Source organism: Lontra canadensis, unplaced genomic scaffold, assembly GCF_010015895.1.
Source record: "Lontra canadensis isolate GAN:19392208 unplaced genomic scaffold, GSC_riverotter_1.0 scaffold104, whole genome shotgun sequence".
In the NCBI taxonomy this organism is placed as follows: domain Eukaryota; kingdom Metazoa; phylum Chordata; class Mammalia; order Carnivora; family Mustelidae; genus Lontra; species Lontra canadensis.
Window position 1 is genome coordinate 6,901,565 of NW_022631098.1, and position 19,384 is coordinate 6,920,948.

Genomic DNA, 19,384 nt, shown 5'->3' on the forward strand with positions numbered 1-19,384 from the left:
GAAAGAGATTGACTGCAAGGGGCATGCGGGAACCTTCTGGAGGACGGAAATTCGCTACATCTAACTGTGCTGGCGGTTACTTGACTACAGACGTTGGCCAAAACTCATTGGCTCTACACCGAAAGAATGGTAATATTGTTTTGTGTGTAAACTATACATCAATAAACCAGACTTTAAAAACATTAGAATCCTATGAAATCTGTCTAGGAATTTTTTTTTTTAGGAATACAAACACTATTGAGATTGGAAAGAAATGCCCTGCGGCTGCTCCACACTCTGCCTCTCCCCAGAATGAGCAGGCTGTCCTCGGAAGCCCAGTTACTCAAGTTGTCCCAAGACGACACACATCCCCTGCATCACCCTGACGGCGTCTCCGAAATGCCAACTCCTGCGCCCCAACCTAGAGCCAGAGAATCCAGTGACTCCACATCTGCGTATCATCGAGACCCCCAGGCGATTCCTACGTACACTACACTTGGTAAATGCTCCCTTCTCCCTCTGTCATACACCACGAAGACACTCAACCACAGAACTCACCTGTCCATGTAAATGATCTGAGGAAATTCCAGCTTATTGTGAATTTTCTCTGGCTGGCCGAGGGATTGATTGAACTCGAATCTTGAGAGTTCGAAGGTCAACACTGGAGGTAGCTTTGTAAACCAACGCTATGTCAGAAGCAGAAATGCGAAAGAAAGAAGTTAATTAGGAAACCACAAAAGCCAGATTTAAAACATCCGTCATTAAACTTTCTTCTTCTGGCACAGAATTTATATTCAAATCAAATTCACCCTAGAGGTTTTTTTTTTGTGTGTGTGTTTTTTTTTAATCCCAAATACTAAGATGACCACTTAGCCTTGTACCCTCTCAGAGAATGTGGTGAAACATTCCTCAAGACTCCAAATTTATAAGCCAGTCAACAACATTTTACTCGACTATCATCCTCAGAAATACCCATCCTTAAGTAGGTGAGCTGCGCCAAGAATCCTCATTGCTTACCAAGTCATTAGAAGTCAAAAGAGGGTCAAAACCTGAAGAGAATGGGCAGCCTGACCAAGGAGTCAGAAATTATGACCCAAGCAGCAGCACAGAACTAAGGAGCCAATTATCTCCATGAATCAGCACAGAAGACGTGTGTGTGTGTGTGTGTGTGTGTGTGTGTGTGTGTGTGTGTACTATTTATTTACAGTATATTAACCGTAATTTGAATTCCCTTTCTTTCTAAAATAAGAAACCTGAAAGAGCCTCATGATTATGAGTGCTCAAGTTTATAAGAAAATCTCTGAATTCTAAGACTTTACAGATGTCTCACAAGGGACCCAATCAAATTGACCTGGGATGTTACCTTAAGCTTCAAGAAAAGAAAGCAATGACTTATTTAAAAAAAAAAAAAAATCTCAGCTGTTCCTGATCACAGATAAGGAAGAGCTAAATCAGGAGAGGCATTTCTGTTCAATTCACCTGTATGCCAGCAGGTCTGTAAGAACAGCTTTAAGACGTTCCCTTTACCAAAGGTGCAGGTGGCTGAGTTCCCTTTCCTTTGTTGGCATGAGACGAATCCAGAGAGCCTGTCCAGCTACCTCAGGGTAAATCTAAATAAGCATGATTTTCTTTTCCTTTTTTTTCTTTCTTTTTTTTTTAAATAGTGTTCCCATTCTTGAATAAAGGTCTCCAGAGGTCTAGGTAGCTGGTGAACGCCCCCTCTCTTTCGTAAGAGTGTGCATCAGCTGTGCACAGATGGGACAGAGGCTGTGGCTCCCATCCAGGAGTCAGCACTGGCCTCAAAAAGCTAAGGAGGCAGCAGCTCTGTCCCAGTGCCCACGCTGCCCTACAGCTCCCACCCTTCCACACGGCTCATGTCAGGCTCCTGATTTTAATTAAAAAAAAAAAACAACAACTCTACTTTCTCCGATAATAATTACTCAGTTGGACTCACATAAGCCCATGGTTTTGTTTCAAAATATACAATGAAAGGAGAACAAGCCAAGCTGTGTGGTATTGGCAGTTATGCTCCAAATTCACTAATTCTTAACCCAACTGGAATTCTGAGGCATTAATTACCCTTGCTCTCCCACCAACTGCCCCGTTTCTTTCCAACCCCCCGAAATCAATGAACGTTAAATTTGAAAAATTTTAAAAGCAAAGGCAGAATTTACTATGAAGAACAGTAAATATTATAATAGGGAAAATATTCTAAATGGCATACCATAGGAGTTAATCACTGTACTTTTACCCTCCGAAAATATGGAGGCAGTGGGCTCTCCCTACTGGTACAGGTAGGCTTCAACAGAAAAAGAGAAACTTGATCATACTTAAAACATCAGAAGCAGCATACAACCTTTATATGATTAACTCAAATTCAATACTTTCAGCAAAGAATTTATCAAACACTAAGACTGACTAACTCATATCAACTCATGAGAGACCTTCAGACTACTAGTTCGACATCTGTTAAGTGTAAAGTTATTTACTATCGGATGGGAAGACAGTTTGCCAAAAAGCTCAGTCCTACTTAACTGGTTTTGTCACTGGCACAGCAAATAGAAATATCCAACTTACCTCTTGCCCATACTTCACTGAATGATCGGAAGGAAGCAGCTCAATGTCACCCTCCACCATGGCCCCTTCCAAACATTCGTCTAAGTTGCGATAACCATTTACCTGAAGGGGATACTGGCCGAAGGTCTCATTGTTACAAAAGGGCTTTCCTAGGCAAAGAAACAGATGGCTTTTTTAAAGACCTCACTAGTATTATCTGAAGCCTTTTTTTCTGGCACCACAGAGGCAGGGTTTTCCTAGTTCAGCAACTTGCTGAGAACCATTAGAAGCTACTTAAGCCTGTTAGGGCCGCTTCCAACAAACCAGTGGATCCAGGCACTAATCGTGAGGTACTGCTACTGTCACAGGAAGGAAGACAAGCAGATACGACGTGCCTCCTCATCAAAGACTACGCCACCTCTTGTGAATGTCTTGCCGAGAAAAGCCTTACCTGAATCTGGTCAAACTCTAGATCCAACTACCAATTTATAAAAAGAGGAGTAGAGAGGAACGTGAAATCATGGATGTGCAAGTAGCGAAATTTCAGACTATGGGGAATCGCAGAGAACCAACCACCTGGTTTCTTAAAAAATACATTCCAAGGCAAAAAGAGATTGGGGGGATAGTGTACAGATTTTGATAGGAAACTTAAAAGACGTATCAATGAAATGACCCACATTTGGGTCCTGATTAAAACAAACTGTAAAAAATAAACACATCACCCACCCCTCCAACATATAAAATTATAAAACAACTTGGAAATCTGGACACTGACTGGATAGCTGATATTAAATACTACTTTTCCGGAGTGAACAGTGGTGTTGCATTGTTTTACAGAGAATATAGGAAGGGTAAGAGAAGAAAGGAGTTAGGGAATGTCTGGGCGTGAACTAAAGGTGGCTGAGTTCATGGGAATTTTTAGACTGCTCTATCTAGATGGTAAAAAATTCTCCATAGTGAAGAAAAATTAAAATTACACAACCAACACGGAGCTTAGTTAAACCTCTAGAGCAGAGAAATATTTTTGGCAGTCTAACTCATCAAAACCTTGAGATCGGAAACAACACAGAGAAAACTGACATTAATACTAGACGTTAATGGTACATTTGGGCTGTGTGAGTATTATACAGTTATATAATTTCATCTGACAACTCTGAGGGAAACACTGTGCCCATTTTACAGACGAGGAGACTGAGGATCCAGGCACTCTCACAGTTTGTCAGGGTTACACACGTATTTAAGAGGTGGAATCAATATTCAGGCCTGGAAATGCCTGACTTGAAAGCCTTTTTTGACTAATACAGATATGGTCACAACTCTAGAACTAACAGAGCGAAGAATTTACCTTCACGAACCCCTTCAGTGAGGAAAGTACCGTAGAAAAGCTGCACCATTGGATTTTCAGATTTGTTCCTGGGATTGCTGCTTTTAAAAAAAAGGAAACAGTTCTCTATCATTTGGATCAGATAAGCACCACACTAAGGCTAACCATCATTCAAAAGCAAAAATAGGACATTTTCATCGACCTCCAAAGAGCCGGGCATGGTCCAAAATTAGTCATGGGTTGGTTCAGTTTAAATACTAATTAAGCAAATATACGGGCATGATCCCTGGCCGTGAGGAGCTGAGGGAGAGTCCTACATGCCGGAAAATACATGTATCTGTATAAAATCAATATATACATCTCTAGCCAATGACAGATGTATACAGATTCTAGAATAGGACAAAAGCAAGAATCAACCCTCTTGTGCAGTTTTGCAAATAAACACATAAGTTTCCCTGTGGCACAACAGAAATGGACAGGCCCACCTTAAATGAAGTGTTACTATGTTACTATGTGAGATGCTCCGTGCAAAGCTATCCTATGATACACATATTTCTTTTACTTGGGAGTAAAAACAATTTAGAAAATTCCTTAGCATCTGTATTCAAAAGGGGATACTTGTATTCTTTGCCCTGAATTTCACTTCTGAAATTCATTTCAGTGACTGCAATGACTAAATTTGATTTCCCACGTTCGCATCTAGGATTGATTTGACCTTTTAATACGTTCTGTAGCACAGGCGATGTCTTAACAAAGTTCAGAGTTATGGCCCGACTTTCGGTCAAAGGTGGCAGACTGAGACTGAGAGGATTACTTACTTCTTCAGAGAGGAAAACCAAAAGCAAGGAGGATACAAAATGACAAGTTTCTGAGTGGTTACCCCAGGAAGTTTGGCAAAAACCAGCAATTTCTTACTGGAGAAGAGTAATTCCCCCCCATCCTAGTTCTTGCTGGACCACTGTGAGTAGGAAGGTGGGACAAACAAATCCTCAACACTCACTTAACATTCACAGCTAGCTGGAATGCGTCCTCTAGCCAATCCAGGAGCTTGTGTGTGAATTCACTCACATCTTGCTACAAGAGAGGCACAAATTGCATAAGAGTTAGACCCAACACTACACTTAGGGAAATGAAAATCTGCCCTTAACCCACCAATGATTAAGATTATAGGACTATGGGAGGATTTCTTTATTGAGGACAAAGAGTCCAGAAAGAGACAAGGAACCCTGGAACCCAGCCACTGCAGAGACAGAAGGCAGGGGCTGACCAGCTTGTGGCTAGGAGGGAATTGGAAAACCACCACTTGAGCCACATCTATTTGTAACAAACCAACAAACAGAATCTTCCAGGTAGGCCTTAAAAATAGGAAAAAAAAAAAAAAAAAAGAAAGAAAAGAAAAGAATAAAAAGGTCCACAGAACAGACTCTAATCCTCTAAAACAATCTGAGACTTAATGGAGAAAAGAAACTTTTATGAAATGTTCTGAGAATTTAGAAGAATTTAGGACCTTTAGAGAAACAAAGGGAAAATTTAATTTTATGAAGCAGGTGTTCGTCTGCTGGAGACAGCTTTGTTTTTTTTAACAGAAGTAAGGAAAGGAAAGTACTACTGTCCAGGAGAGAAAGACTGTTCAGAAAAGCTGCTCAACTTAGGTTTAGACAATATTAAAAATAAGATTTTTATCTGGGCCATCCCAAGGCAGAGGTGCAGACAGAGGGCTTTCCTTTTGTCAGTGACCCTTTGCTAGGATTCCCAGAGGTATTTTCAACCTCCTCTCTACTCCGACAGCCCCTGTGTACTTCTCGTCCTGCGTAGTCATGGTCAGAGCCTCTTACACAGCTGACCTGAAGCCACGTCACAGGAATAGCCACAAGGCATGACTTCAAACATCACAGAATTGGGAGGAAAACACGAGCATAACGGGCTTCTCGTACCTGTTGTTCCTCAGGCGATCGGAATGCTCCTTTTAAGAGATCCAGGGCTGCTGAAGGGTCTACAAATTTGCGATTTGATCCCATCATCAGAGCAAACAAATACTGAAGCTCTTGCATAAACACGATATTTCTCTTTTCCTGCAGAGACAACAATGTGTGCCCTTACAACCCCTCATTCAGAAAATTAGAACACACTTAAGAGAAAAGTTGTCAGTGATTCCTCCCTAATTTATATTTACCTAGATCTAGATCAGTGAGGACTCAAACCATCTTATAGGTCCTCTGACGAGGTCTGTGTAGGGGATTACCTTCGACTGAAGACTCTCTATGTGGAAGCCAGGAAGGGAATATTGTAGGAAAAGCAAAAATGTTTACCTTCTGAAGCTGCCGCCCTCCCTCCTGCTAGGAAAATCCACCCCCAAGGTGAAATTCTGGCAAGAGTTAAGAGTGCTGGCAGGAGGCCACGTCCTTGGGTGAGAGCTGACCACAGAACCTTCTAGAAGGTCTAGGCCTCCAGCATCAGGTCACCCATTCTGCATCACTCGGCCTGAGCGGCTGAGGAGAAGCACTGCAGGATGCCACACACACTTTCTGTGATTCAGAATTTCTGAATCTCACACCCAGAGGCAGAAAAGTGAAGACTATCAGGATGACACTCCACCGAACTGTTTTTCTAATTTCGTTCCTACTTAACTTTGCATTTTTGCAAACCTGTTTCACGTGACAAAGAAGGAAAAATCCATTTGAAAATGAAAACAAATCCTAGCGCAAGCCAAAGGACATCACAGCTATCACCTCTGTCCACAATTTAAAAGCCTTTGGGATGAGAGGGAGGACTTCTCCACACCAACTTACAGTGTGACTCGGACAGTTTTCAAGCACATTCTGTGGCAGACTATAGCTGAGGACGAGTCTTCGAAATTCAGGCAGTTGAAAGAGAGACTGAAAGAAAGAAAGAGATTTGTAGCCTTTCTTCCCAAATAACTGTAGCGGAAAAGTATTTCTTTTGAGATACTTGAAAGTATAGGCGACTGTCCCCTGCTATTTCTCCCTCTATCCTGTCTGAGGGAATGATAGCTATGGTACAAACTGAGCTGATGGAATACTGATTCTTTTAGGAAAACCCAAAAACATCATGACTGACGAGAGGGATGGATTGTCTGGTACGTGTACATGATATACCATTATGTACTCATTAAAACAGTGGGAAAAAAAAGTTTTCATAAAATGAACTATTACACAGCACTGAAAGGGACTGCCTGAGAGCTACAGGATCAACATGGAGAAAACTCAAAGCTATACACTGTGTGGAAGAAAGTTCCAGAAAAACAAAGTATTAAAGTGTTTATAGTAAGTTTAATTATATACAAAACAATGTGGCATTTGGTCTGGGATACACGCAGGTGCGGTTTTACCTGTGGGGAAGGGAGGCTATGACTGGGATGGGCACAGCAGGGACTGGGCAGCCACGGGAGCTGTACCATTTCTTTCTAAAGCTGGGCAGTGAGTACAGTAACGTGGGCTATTCTCCACTCTCTGTCACAAGAACTGCTTTAAAAAGAAAATTTAACAGCAGGAATCTTTGGCTTACTTGTAAATCATACACAAATCTACCATGAATATCTTCGGAAGGTTAATGTTTTTAAAAATCCCTTATATATGAATATAGTTCCTTATCCTGACACACTCCTCAGAGGAAACCCCACAGGAAAGACCCCGATGGAAAACTCTAGAGGCAACATCCTGGGTAGACAACAGGCCTCAAGTTTCACTCCCACTCTCCCAACCCGGCTGGGATGCCACCAATGGGGTGAGCACACAACCGGGCAGTGCCTTTAAAGTCGGGTCCCGCTGTTCCACCAACGTTCTCTCTGTAGCCACGGCGAGACTGCTTGCTCTCTATTCAACCCGTTCTTTTCCTTCTTTCTTTTTTTTTTTTTTAAAGATTTTACTTATTTATTTGTCAGACAGAGATCACAAGTAGACAGAGAGGCAGGCAGAGAGAAAGGGGAAGCAGGCTCCCTGCTGAGCAGAGAGCCCGATGCGGGGCTCGATCCCAGGACCCTGAGATCATGACCTGAGCCGAAGGCAGAGGCTTTAACCCACTGAGCCACCCAGGCGCCCCAACCCATTCTGTTCTCTTTCCACCCCACCTGCACCTCCTGTGGCATCACTCCCGCTCTGCTGACTACGCCCACACACGTCCCAGAAATTCTCTGCCGCGAGAAAACTGGCTCCACGTGCAGGTCACTCCACCCTACACCCTCTCCTTCGCCCAAACCAGGCTTTCCCCAAAGACACCGCCATTCTTAAAAGCCCCTGACGTGTGAGCTGATGACACTTCCCCACCAAGCACCTGCGGCCCTCCAGCGTCTGCTGCTTCTCCCGTATCACTTCACTACATCCTCCTCCTTCAGTCACCAAACTTTAGAACTCCCGAAGAATCTCTGAATCCTTCCTCTTCCATGACTATTCACATCCAGCGGGGAAGAGGTCGCTTGGACTCTGCCTCCAGGGGTCTCCTTAGAACCACCTCCTCCCTCCCGTCCCTGTCAAGGGCCCTCCTCGGTCTCCCCTCACTGCTCCCCTGGGCCACTGCTCACTCGCGTCACTGCTCAGCCTCTCTCTGCCTCCAGGGCCTGCCCTGTACCAGTTCACCTGCCACACGGGTTCCTCTGTCTTCCTGGCAGGACTGAAATAAAGCTCCTGATTCACGGACACCTGCCCCAGGATAACGGCTCTTCTTCCTCTCCTAGGTCCTGTCCACACCCAACCCAGCAGGACATCCTGTTAGCTCTGCTCTCTGAATAAATCAAGAACCCGACCTCTTCGCCACTTCCATGGCTTCTAGCCAGGTCCAGGCCACTGTCACCTGTCCCGTCCCATGGACAACTGCAGCAGCTCCCTGTAGAGTTCACGCCACCTGCCCCTTACCACTCCCATTCTGTTCTCCTCACAGCAGCCACGGCGAGCCGTTAAGATCTGGCTCAGAGATCATCATCCCTCTGCTCTGAACCCACAGTGACTCCCCAGCCTCACCTCCAATGACTCCCCCTCTGCTCCTAGTGTCCTGGATGTCCCAGGGAGCACACCAAGCCCACTCCTACCTTGGGGCCCTTGCTCTGGGGTTTTCCCTCCCTGGAATGTTCTCCCTAGAAACCGCCTGGCTCACGCCTCCGCCTCACACATATCTGGCTCCTGCTCCAACCTCATCCCTGGGGCCAGAAGGCCTTACCTACCAATATAGCCTGTACTGCGCCCTGCTCCACTCTTTCCCGCGGCAATTCTGTGTGCCCTGCCCTGGTCTTTTCCTATCAACTGATCACAAGCTAACATATCTCATCAATTTGGCCACTGAAGTAGTTACTTTCACAGTACACTCTCCTGCCTCACAAAAATTGAAGTTCCATGAGGGCAAGGCCCCGTCTGGGTTCTATTCATTCCCTTATCTCAGGGGCCTAGAACGGGGCTGGACACACAGTGGGTGTTCCGCTAATGTTTGCTGAGGGAACACAAGCACTTCCGCCCAGCCCGGGGACCCCCTGGCTTTGCAAGCATCAATCTCTAGTACCACAGTCCTCCATTCCATCTCCATACCCACACCTGAGGTCAAACCCAGGATAGGTCGATTCCTGAGACACAGCCAACTCTCAGGCCACAAATTCAGAAAATCCTGCTCTTGAACCATGACCTGTCTTCCGGCGTTTCTGATCCAAGCCCCCCTCAGGACATCTGTTCTTTGACTCCACCAAGGACCCAAGCAAATGGACGCCTCCTATTCCCCCCTAACCACCAGTCCCTCCCTGTCTTCATTTCTCCCTCTCTCTATGAATCATCTTTAACCACCCTTCACTAAATCCTCAAACTTTCCTCGAACTCAGCAAAGCCTCCGACCTAAATAAATTTCATTTTCCACTAAAGAGTCTCAGAGTGCTTCTAAGAAAAAGTCCTGATATAAACAGCCCATACTGACGTCACTATGCACTTAAGGTCAACACCCTGAAGGAGACCTTCCAATCTGTAGAAATCCTCCTATTGTATCCTGGTGCCAACCGGCTTCCCACTGTCCGTGGTGACCCTCCCTTTAACATCCAACACCGCCCCTTCTCTGCGGCCTCAGAAAATGGTTGTTCACACCACAGAGAGGATGATCGGAAATTACCTCAACTGTAATCTGCAGCCATGTCTTCCTTGCCCTCTCCCCTACTATTCTCCTGTCCCTCCCGCTCTATTCCTACTAAGGACCAGTCCCTCCCTCCAGCTTCCACATCCTGTCTTCTCAGGCTGCCGCAGGAACCTTGCTCAGTGACACCCTCTGCTCCTTTCAACATCCCCACAGGTGTGAAGGCCGAGGAGGGTGTGAAGGCAGCCAGGGTTCTCAACCTCTCTCCCCTGCTCTCTCTGAAAGGACTAACTGATATCCCTGATGCCACATTCCTTCCAACATCCTATTCTCAATGCAAATGCCCGTGATCTTTTCAAACAGAAGTTGGATCATTTCACTTCTCTGCTCTGAACCTTCCAGGACTTTCCCAGCTCACAGACAATCCCTAAGTTCTCCTCACGAACCCCAGCTCCCCCACCTTACCTCATCTTTCTGAGCTCCTCGCGGTCTGTTCCCCACCCTCGAGTCCTGCCCTCTTCCTATTTCTCAACACACTGAGCAAGCTCCTGAACCAGGGCCTTCTTCCTGGCTCCTCCCTGTCTGCAGTCCCCTTTCTGGGACTACAGCGTGCGTTCCCTCACCTCCCTCAGGCCTCTGCCCAAACGCCCACCTTATCAGAAAGGCCTTTTTCCCCGTCCAGCTCCTCCTGCCCTCACTCATGTTTGGTTTGGTTTGGTTTTAAATATTTTATTTAATTATCTGACAGAGAGAGAGACATCACAAGTAGGCAGAGAAGGAGGCAGAGAGAGAGAGAGGAGGAAGCAGGCTCCCCGCTGAGCAGAGAGCCTGACGCGGGGCTCAATCCCAGGACCCTGGGATCATGACCTGAGCTGAAGGCAGAGGCTTAACCCACTGAGCCACCCAGGCAGCCCCTCACTCGTGTTTATGGCACTTCACAACACCTGATATTATTTTACTGTCTGTCCCACTCTTTTCAAAGGAAACTCTACGAGAGGAACAGCTGTGATGTATCACTGCTGTTTCCCAGTGCGAACTGAGCTGAATGAAGCTGGATCCTGTGTGTGGAAAGGGAGGCCTCCATTTCCGGCTGAGCAGCTGGGTAGACGTCAAGTACAAAGGAGAAGACGGAGGGGCAGGATCAAGAGCTGCAATGCGACCTTGCCAAGATTAAGTTGCGTGGGGCGTACTCCAGAGAGGCAACCCTCTCTCTAGGGGAATTCATCCACTCCCTGGCTTTAGCACCGTCTATAAGCTACCGAGTCCCTGAGCCGCTCCTGTAGCCCAGATCTTTTTACCAAACCACAGATTCATGTCGTTGACTGCCTACATGCTTCTTCATGTAGCACTTTCAACTCAGCGTGGGTAACACTGAACGGAGATCCCACTCCTCACACCCTCCCCCAAACATTCCTCTTCCCGCATCAACTAGCACTGTCATCCGCCTGGTTCCTCAAGCTAGAAACCTTGGAGTCTTTCTCAACTCTCAACCCTATATCCAATTGCTCTGCCAAATCCTGCAGATCTGATCTCCCACGCAGCTCTAAAATGCTTGCACTTCTCTCCTTCAAGGCTTATGCAGCAACTCTACTCTAGGCCGCCATCATTTCCTGCCTGGATGGCTATGACCCCTACCAACAAATGCTTTCCCCTTACGAACTCTGGCTCTGCTCCAACATATGACAGGAAATACTGATCTAAAACACCTATTCAACATCTTTACTACCGTATTCTAAACCACGGGATATTTTGTTTTTAGTATTGCCCAATTTGGACACCAGAGCATCTGGAGCCAAACACAGGAAAGCAACCAACACACAGTAATGCCAGGGAAAGTAAAACACCCCAGTCTTATATACGTTCCCATTTTTTGTAAAACTACATTTCTCACATTTCAGTTGAATAAATTACAAAGTTGTTTGCAGAAAAAAAAGTTGTCTCAAAAAATATCATACCTGAGGGGCAGCTGGGTGGCCCAGTCAGTTAAGTGTCTGACTCTGGCTCAGGTCATGATCTCAGGGTCCTGGGATGGAGCCCCGCATCGGGCTCCCTGCTCCACGAGTCTGCTTCTCCCTCTGTCTGCCGCTCCCCCCCGCTTGCGCTTGCTCTCTTTTAAATAAATAAAGAAAATCTTTTAAAAATATATCATACCTGAATAACAGCACTAAACCAACATGTATTGCCAACATTCTTCAGCCCAACGGGCCACCCGTCGACTCTCCTCCAGCCGTTAGGATTGGGATGTTCTCCCCAGACTTCACAGCGTTTTCTCTTGGAGCGTTTTGTTTCTGCAGAGGCTGCCTCATGCATCCTGTTTGGTGCCGACACACCACGTATCCAGAAAGGAAAAAGGGAAGGAACAATGTAGTATATACGGAGAATATTGGTAATCTTCCTTGGATAATCCAAAACGTCAGATCCACTATTTACTGGGTCGTTGCTGGCTATATAGTAATTATAAAATTATAATACAAGTGAAAAGTGAGATTTAGACAGAGATCTTAATCCTTCCATCAGAGATTATGACTTCTAAGGTCCATGATGGAACTGAGCTGATGCTTAAGCCTATTTATGGCCACTGTACTACAAGTTTTAGATTTCAACAACAGTGCCCTATCTCAGACCTTGCCATTGAAAAAGGCAAGAGAGACACTCTGCTAACAAGAGCCTTTCAACGGCCTACCGCACAAAACTCAGCCCTAGGTTTCCCTGGAAGAAAGAGCTCAGCGGTGTGAGGGAATGAACGTGTCTGGAAACCGACCACCCACCATCAGATCTGAAGGTTTATGAGCAATACCAGACAATCACCAAATGAGCACCAGTTCAAAAAAGATAGTCCTGGTCCCTCCTGAGATGGGGTAGTTGAGTGATTACTTTCATTTTCAAAGAGCTGGCAACAGCCCCTCAAAGTTTACAAGGGCTCCGGGTTGAGAGAGGGAACAGATACTGTCAGATGCTTGCATGACGATGGGGTTTCTCGCCCCAGCAACTGTACTACCACAGCCTGCAGGCTTCTACTCAAGACCATAGCCACTGTAAGACCCTTATCGTGTTTGGCTTTGTCAAAGAGCAAACCAAAGAGTAAATAAGTTAATGTGAACTTAAATTTTCCCCTAAAAGAAATTTCACTGGGATGCAATTAAAAGACCTTGGCAGGATGGTCCCTCACTGGCATCCACAGCTATTACCACCTTCGGCCTAGACACTCATGCGGGGAGCGAGGATGATAGATGACTTCAATAACCTGTTCAGATCTCTTCCATCAGCTTGAATTTTGGGGGATTCCAGTAAACTCAAAGCAATGGCAGCTTGAAGATCGTCTTTGTTATCATGGGTAAGGTCTATCACTTCTGTAAGATAAACAGAAATTCTGTTAGTCTACATGCAGGAAACAATGCCCTGCTGGCTGTATGGTGGGGGAAAAAAGGCAAAAGCATTCACAAAACTCGACATGCTCCCTAGTTTTCACTACAACGGCTCATCTGTGGAACAATTTGACTGCCCTGTGCCAGAGCCACAGGAGTAACTCACAGCTCTATGGTAACCTTAAGATGGGCCAACGAGCCATGAGAATGCGATGGATATTGACTTCTGAAGTCTTACTCCACAGAGTAAAATCCACATCCCGTCTCTGTAGGACAAGTCATCTCTTTACCTGTCATCATAAAATATCAGCTAAATATCAAACATTCAAGTACAGGTATTTTTAATCTCATACAAACTATCCTGGAGAATAGAGAACATACTCCCCAATTCATTTTATGAAACCAGCCTAACACCTAGCTATAGCCCAAACCCATCCAAGAATAGTAAGAAAGGTAAAACAACAAACTCACATCCAACTGCAGACGTGAAAAACAAAAAACAAACAAACAAACAAAAACCAAGGTTTTAGCAGATAAAATCCAATATATACCTTATTGGATATTAAGAACAAGTGGAGGTAACTGCAGAACGAAATCTGAGTTAACAGGAGAAAATAGAGCACCAGAATATGCTTAAAGGAATCATCATCTCGGTAAGTACAGGAAAAGTACTTAATAACAACAGTCAACCTGTATTCAGGAATAAAAACCCCAAGCCAGCTGAGAAGTAAAGACAGTATTTGTAGGCTAAGAAAAAGAAGCCATGAAAAGCGTACGGCAAACTTTATACTTAATTGTGAAATGTAAAACACATTTATTTTAAAATCAAAACTAAGACAAAAATGTCTACTATTAGGGCTTTTATTCACCTTGGTTCTGGATGTTCTGGCCAATTCAATAAGAAAATAAAAGAAACTAGGGCAGCTAGGTGGCTCAGTCAGTTAAGAGTCTGACTCTAGGTTTTGGTTCAGTTCATGATTTCAGAGTCTTGGAATCAAGCCCTGCGTTGGGCTCCACACTCAGCAGGAGAGTCCTGAGATTCTCTCTCTCCCTCTCCCTCTGCCCCTCCCCTCGCTCTCTCTCACATAAATACATAAGTAAAATTAAAAAAAAAAAGAATATAAAGATTGGAAAATAAGAAACACAGTCGTCACAATTCACAGATAATAATCACCTATGAGAGAAACCCAAAATAATCTACAGAAAATAGTTATCTAATGATAAGAGGTAATTAGATAAAAGATCAATGCACTAAAGTTAAGTGAATTTTGACAGATGAGCAATGAAGGACATTTAATCTATAAAGGAAAAAAAAACCCACAAAGAACACAAAACTGCAGTAATCAAGAGTGTATGCTACTGGCATTGGAACAGGCACACAGATCAATGGGAAAAAAGAACTGAGAGACCAAATATAAACCCTCCCATTTATGGTCAATTGATTTTCTTTTTTTTAATTGCCCAGCATGAAGCCCGGTGTGGAGCTTGAACTCATGACCCTGAGAGATCAAGACCTGAGCTGAGGTCCAGAGTCAGACGCTTGACTCAGTCGGTTGACTGAGCCACACAGGTGCCCCAATGGTCAATTAAATTTTTGAAACAGGTACCAAGACAATTCAACAGGGAAAAAAATACCTTCTCAACATGTCGTACTGGGAAAATGGGATAACCACATGCAAAAGAGTGATCTTTAACTCCTACCTCACACCCTTTACAAAAATGAACTCGAAGTAGACCAGACCCTCAAGAGCAACTCTTAGAAGAAAACACAGGCACACATTTTTATGATCTTGGATTAGGCAACGGTGTCTTAGAGATGATGACACCCAAAGCATAAGCAACCAAAGGAAAAACAGATAATTAGCATCAAAATGAAAAACCTCAGGCTTCAAAGGACACCGTCAAGAAAGTGAAAAGACAACTCACAGAATGGGAGAACATTTTCACAAATTGTGTATCTGCTACAACACCTATGTATGGAATATATTTAAAAAAAACTCCTACAACAGAATGATAAAAAACCAAATGACCCAATATTAAAAACAGTCAAAGAATGTGAACAGACATTTCTCCAAGGAAGATATACAGATGCAATAAATACATGTAAAGACACTCAACATCATCAGCCATTAAAGAAATACGCAAATCAGAACCACACTGAGCTATCACCTCAAACCCACCAGGATGACTATTAGAAAAACCCACAAAGAATAACAAGTTTTGGGGAAGATGTGGTGAGACTTCGGAAGGCTCATGCACCACTGGTGGGATTGTAAAACGGTGCAGCGACTGCTATGGGAAACAGTACAAGGGCTCGTCAAAGAAATAAAAATAGAGCGACCACATGAGCCAGGGATTTCACTTCTGGGTATGCATCTAAAAGACCTGAAAGCAGGGTCCCGAGGAGATCTCTGCACCTCCGCTGCACCTCCGTGTCCACAGAAGCACTGTTCACGACAGCCAGGCAGTGAAAGCTGCCCAAATCCCCACCAATGAATAAATGGGCAATGGCGTGTACTATCTCCATACAAGAGTGTAGGACTCAGCCTTGAATGGGAAGGATACCCTGACACAGGCTACGGTATGAACCTCGAGGACATTATGCTGCATGAAGGACACTAGTCACAAAAGGACAAATACTGTGGGATTCCGCTCAGAGTAGTCAAACTCATAGAAAAGCAGGACGGTGGCTGCCAGGGGCTGAAGGGAGGGGGAATGGAGAATTACTGTTGAGTGGACACAGGTTTCAGTTTTGCACGATAAAAAAATTCTGGAGATCTGTTCACGACAATACAAGCATACTTAATACTACTGAACTGTACGTTTAAAAATGGTTAAGATGGTAAACTTTGTGTTATGTGTTAACAATTAAAAAAAAAGAACCCCAACTAATAAGTTATGAAATCGCCAATAAAATAAAAGCATTGCAGCAACCATCACCAGTGGCTGCAGAAAACACTTGGTGGGGGATTTTATAATAAACAGATCAAGCTGATAATATTCTGAACACACAGAGGGCAATGGGACATCACCTGTTTCTTCGCTGTGACAAAACAGAAGATACACTATACACACGGCACTACCTGTGACACCGTCATGTCAACTAAGCATCTAAGTCTCTAGGAAAGACAGGACCGAAAAATCCACTGAAAGATACCACAGGATTGAAATCAGCAAGTTTCAGAACACACGAAATATGAGAGAACAAAGAGCTTGATTTCTCTGGACCATAAAGTGCAAGAAGGAAAGACGGGGAAATTATAGATAAAGAGTGTCTTAAAAGACACTCAAGCATATTTGATGTTTTGTCATCTGGATCATTATTTTCACAAACCAACTGCAGACATATCATTAATGAGATGAACAGAGATTTCTACACTGGTCTTTGGGATTAAGGAATTATTAATTTTTAAAATGTGATAATGTGGCAGCTATGAAAACCACCCTCTTTAGAAATATTAAAACAAGAAAGTTAAACACAGGATTGTTACATGACCCAGTAACCCCATATATATATATGGGTATATATTCTAAATATATATATATATATGTATCTGGGTATATATAATACCCACGCCAGTCACAAATATATATGGATATATATCCTAAAGAATTAAGAACAGATACTCAGTGAAACAGAATAGGAAACTTGAAAATCCAATATATCACAGAGCTGATACTACAGATCAGTGGGTAAGTAAAGTCTTTTTAATATAAGTATCCTTTAATATTAGGATAACTGCATAGCTGTATGGGGCTGGAGGGTGGTGAGGAATCAGACTGTACCCTGTGGAACCTGTTTGGGATTTTCTATCTCCCTCCCCCCCTGCCCCTCCCAAGCTCACATGTGTGTGTGTGTGTACACGCTCTCTCAAATAAATAAATCTTTAAAAAAAGAAAGAGGGGTGCCTGGGTGGCTCAGTCATTAAGCATCTGCCTTCAGCCCAGGTCATGATCCCAGGGTCCTGGGGTCAACCCCTAAATCGGGTTCCCTACTCGGCGGGGAGCCTGCTTTTTCTCTCTCACTCCCCGCTTGTGTTCCTGCTCTCATCGTCTCTTTCTCTATGTCAAATAAATAAACAAAATCTTTAAAAAAATAAAAAGAAAAATAAAAAAAGAAAAGCGTTGGTTGAAAAGAGTCATTATTTGCACTGAAAGATATACACGAGGATATTCATAACAGCATTGCTCAAGAATAGCTCAAAACTGCAGAAGTCCAAATATCCATTAACTCCATCTGCCCTAGCTGATGGCTCCCTCCTCCAGGAAGCCTCCTTGGTTTCCAGAGTCCCATTCTCCCAGCTCTCCTGGTCTTCCTCCAACCTCCCTGGACACTGTCCACCTACCCTGGCTTCTGAGCACTGGGAATGTCCACTGTTTAATCACTGAACACGTTCTCTTCCGTGCACCCTAACCCCTTGAAAAGCTCCCATGGTCCCCTAACTTCGCATCCCATTCTCAAGTTTATGATTCTAAGTTTTTTCTCTCTGCAGCCAGATCCCTCCCCTGAGCCGCACGCCTGGATCCTCACTGCCTTTCCAACACTCCACCTGACGTCTAGCAGGTGCCCCAAACTCAGCACTCTTGTCATCTGCCACCCAGATCTGCTCTATTAGCAGTCATTCCCAGGGTGCTTAGTGCAACGCCAGCGTTTCTGCTGCTTAGGGAAAAAAAACCAGGAGCTACCTTTAAGTCCTCTCTCTTCCACACCCCTTATCTCTGCTGTTAGCAAATCCCACTCGGCAGGTGCTCCTCAGGCTCCCACCACTACCTGCTGGCCCACACCACTGGAAGCTGCAAAGCCGTCTCACTGTCCAGGGCTCCCTGCTCTGACCCAAGCTCACCACCTTCCCCTGCAATTCTGTTCTCAACAGAATGACCTTTAGGAAATGGAAACCAGTGAACGTCATTCCTGCTCCAAGCTCTCCTCGGGCTAGCCTCTAGCTAGAGGAAAAGCCAAGCCTGTAAGAAGACTGCAGGACCTGCCTCCTGGTCCGTCCGTGCCTCACCTCTCATCCACTAAGGACAGCCTCCTGGCTGTCCTCGAGCAGTACATCCCCATCTTAAGACCTCACTGACTCCCTCACCTCCCTTCCACCTTCTCAGAAGGCTCTGCCTAGTAAAAATCCAATCCCTGGCACTCCTTTTTTTCATTTCTTTCATTCCATCCTTTACTATTCCCTATGGTACTTATCATCCTAATATGCAATATAATTTACTCATCGACTTGTTGATCTCATGCATGAGAAAGTAAGCTACATGAAGGCAGGGATTCTATTTCTTCTGTTTATTTCCGGCGCTTAAAAGAGCACTTGGCACATAGTAGGTGTTCATTAAATAAATGCAGAATGAATGAATAAATAAATCCATGTAATTGCTTAGAAATAGACCAAGCACACTGTAATGGTAATTAGCTATTATCAGCACTATTCCAAAAGGGTTGATGGGATTGATAGGAAACTCACGTATTTTCCGCTAGTTCACGGCAGGACCAAGACACCATGTATGTACCTACTTGCTAATGCTTCTTTGCTGGCAGTGTTCCCCTCGCCTTCAGATGGTTCTGTAGCAACAGTGTCTGGACTGGGCTCTTTAACTCTTTCCTCAGTGAGAAGGCTGACGGCTTGGGTGATGTCACCATTACTGGCCTGAAGAAAGGGAAAAAAACCAGAGATTTCAAAAGTAAAGCACCTCAGCATTTAAAATAAACAGGGAGGGGCGCCTGGGTGGCTGAGTGGGTTAAAGCCTCTGCCTTCAGCTCAGGTCATGATCCCAGGGTCTTGGGATTGAGCCCCACATTGGGCTCTCTGCTCAGCAGGGAGCCTGCTTCCCTCTCTCTCTCTGCCTGCCTCTCTGCCTAATTGTGATCTCTGTCAAATAAATAAATAAAATCTTTAAAAAAAAACAATAAATAAATAAATTAATTAATTAAATAAACAGGGAGTCAGTTTTTTTGTTTAATTCCTTACTACACCCCGTAACATTCTGAGGAAGTCAGGGCCTCATTCTAGGGTAGAAAGTAGAAGAAAGATAGTACGGGGGAGGACAGCGAGTGTACCATGCTCGAAGCATCCAAACGCCTGGGTATGGGACGGGGAGCCAC

General features: G+C 44.4%; 1 protein-coding gene across 6 annotated transcripts in view; it reads right to left on the minus strand.

Annotated features, from left to right (window-relative positions):
- USP28 (ubiquitin specific peptidase 28) overlaps positions 1-19,384 on the minus strand; it is a 59,070-nt gene that overhangs the window by 21,310 nt on the left and 18,376 nt on the right. For 3 of the 6 annotated variants that reach the window (XM_032838309.1, XM_032838306.1, XM_032838308.1), the window contains exons 3-11: positions 18,797-18,929; positions 13,161-13,266; positions 12,068-12,227; positions 6,649-6,735; positions 5,794-5,931; positions 4,860-4,933; positions 3,881-3,960; positions 2,557-2,705; positions 538-665 (exon numbers count right to left, since the gene is read on the minus strand). In XM_032838309.1, coding sequence (XP_032694200.1) covers positions 538-665; positions 2,557-2,705; positions 3,881-3,960; positions 4,860-4,933; positions 5,794-5,931; positions 6,649-6,735; positions 12,068-12,227; positions 13,161-13,266; positions 18,797-18,929 — 1,055 coding nt within the window. Of the gene's footprint in view, positions 1-537; positions 666-2,203; positions 2,285-2,556; positions 2,706-3,880; positions 3,961-4,859; positions 4,934-5,793; positions 5,932-6,648; positions 6,736-12,067; positions 12,228-13,160; positions 13,267-18,796; positions 18,930-19,384 lie in introns of those variants that run through there. The other 3 variants (XM_032838310.1, XM_032838307.1, XM_032838311.1) reach the window with 2 other exon arrangements.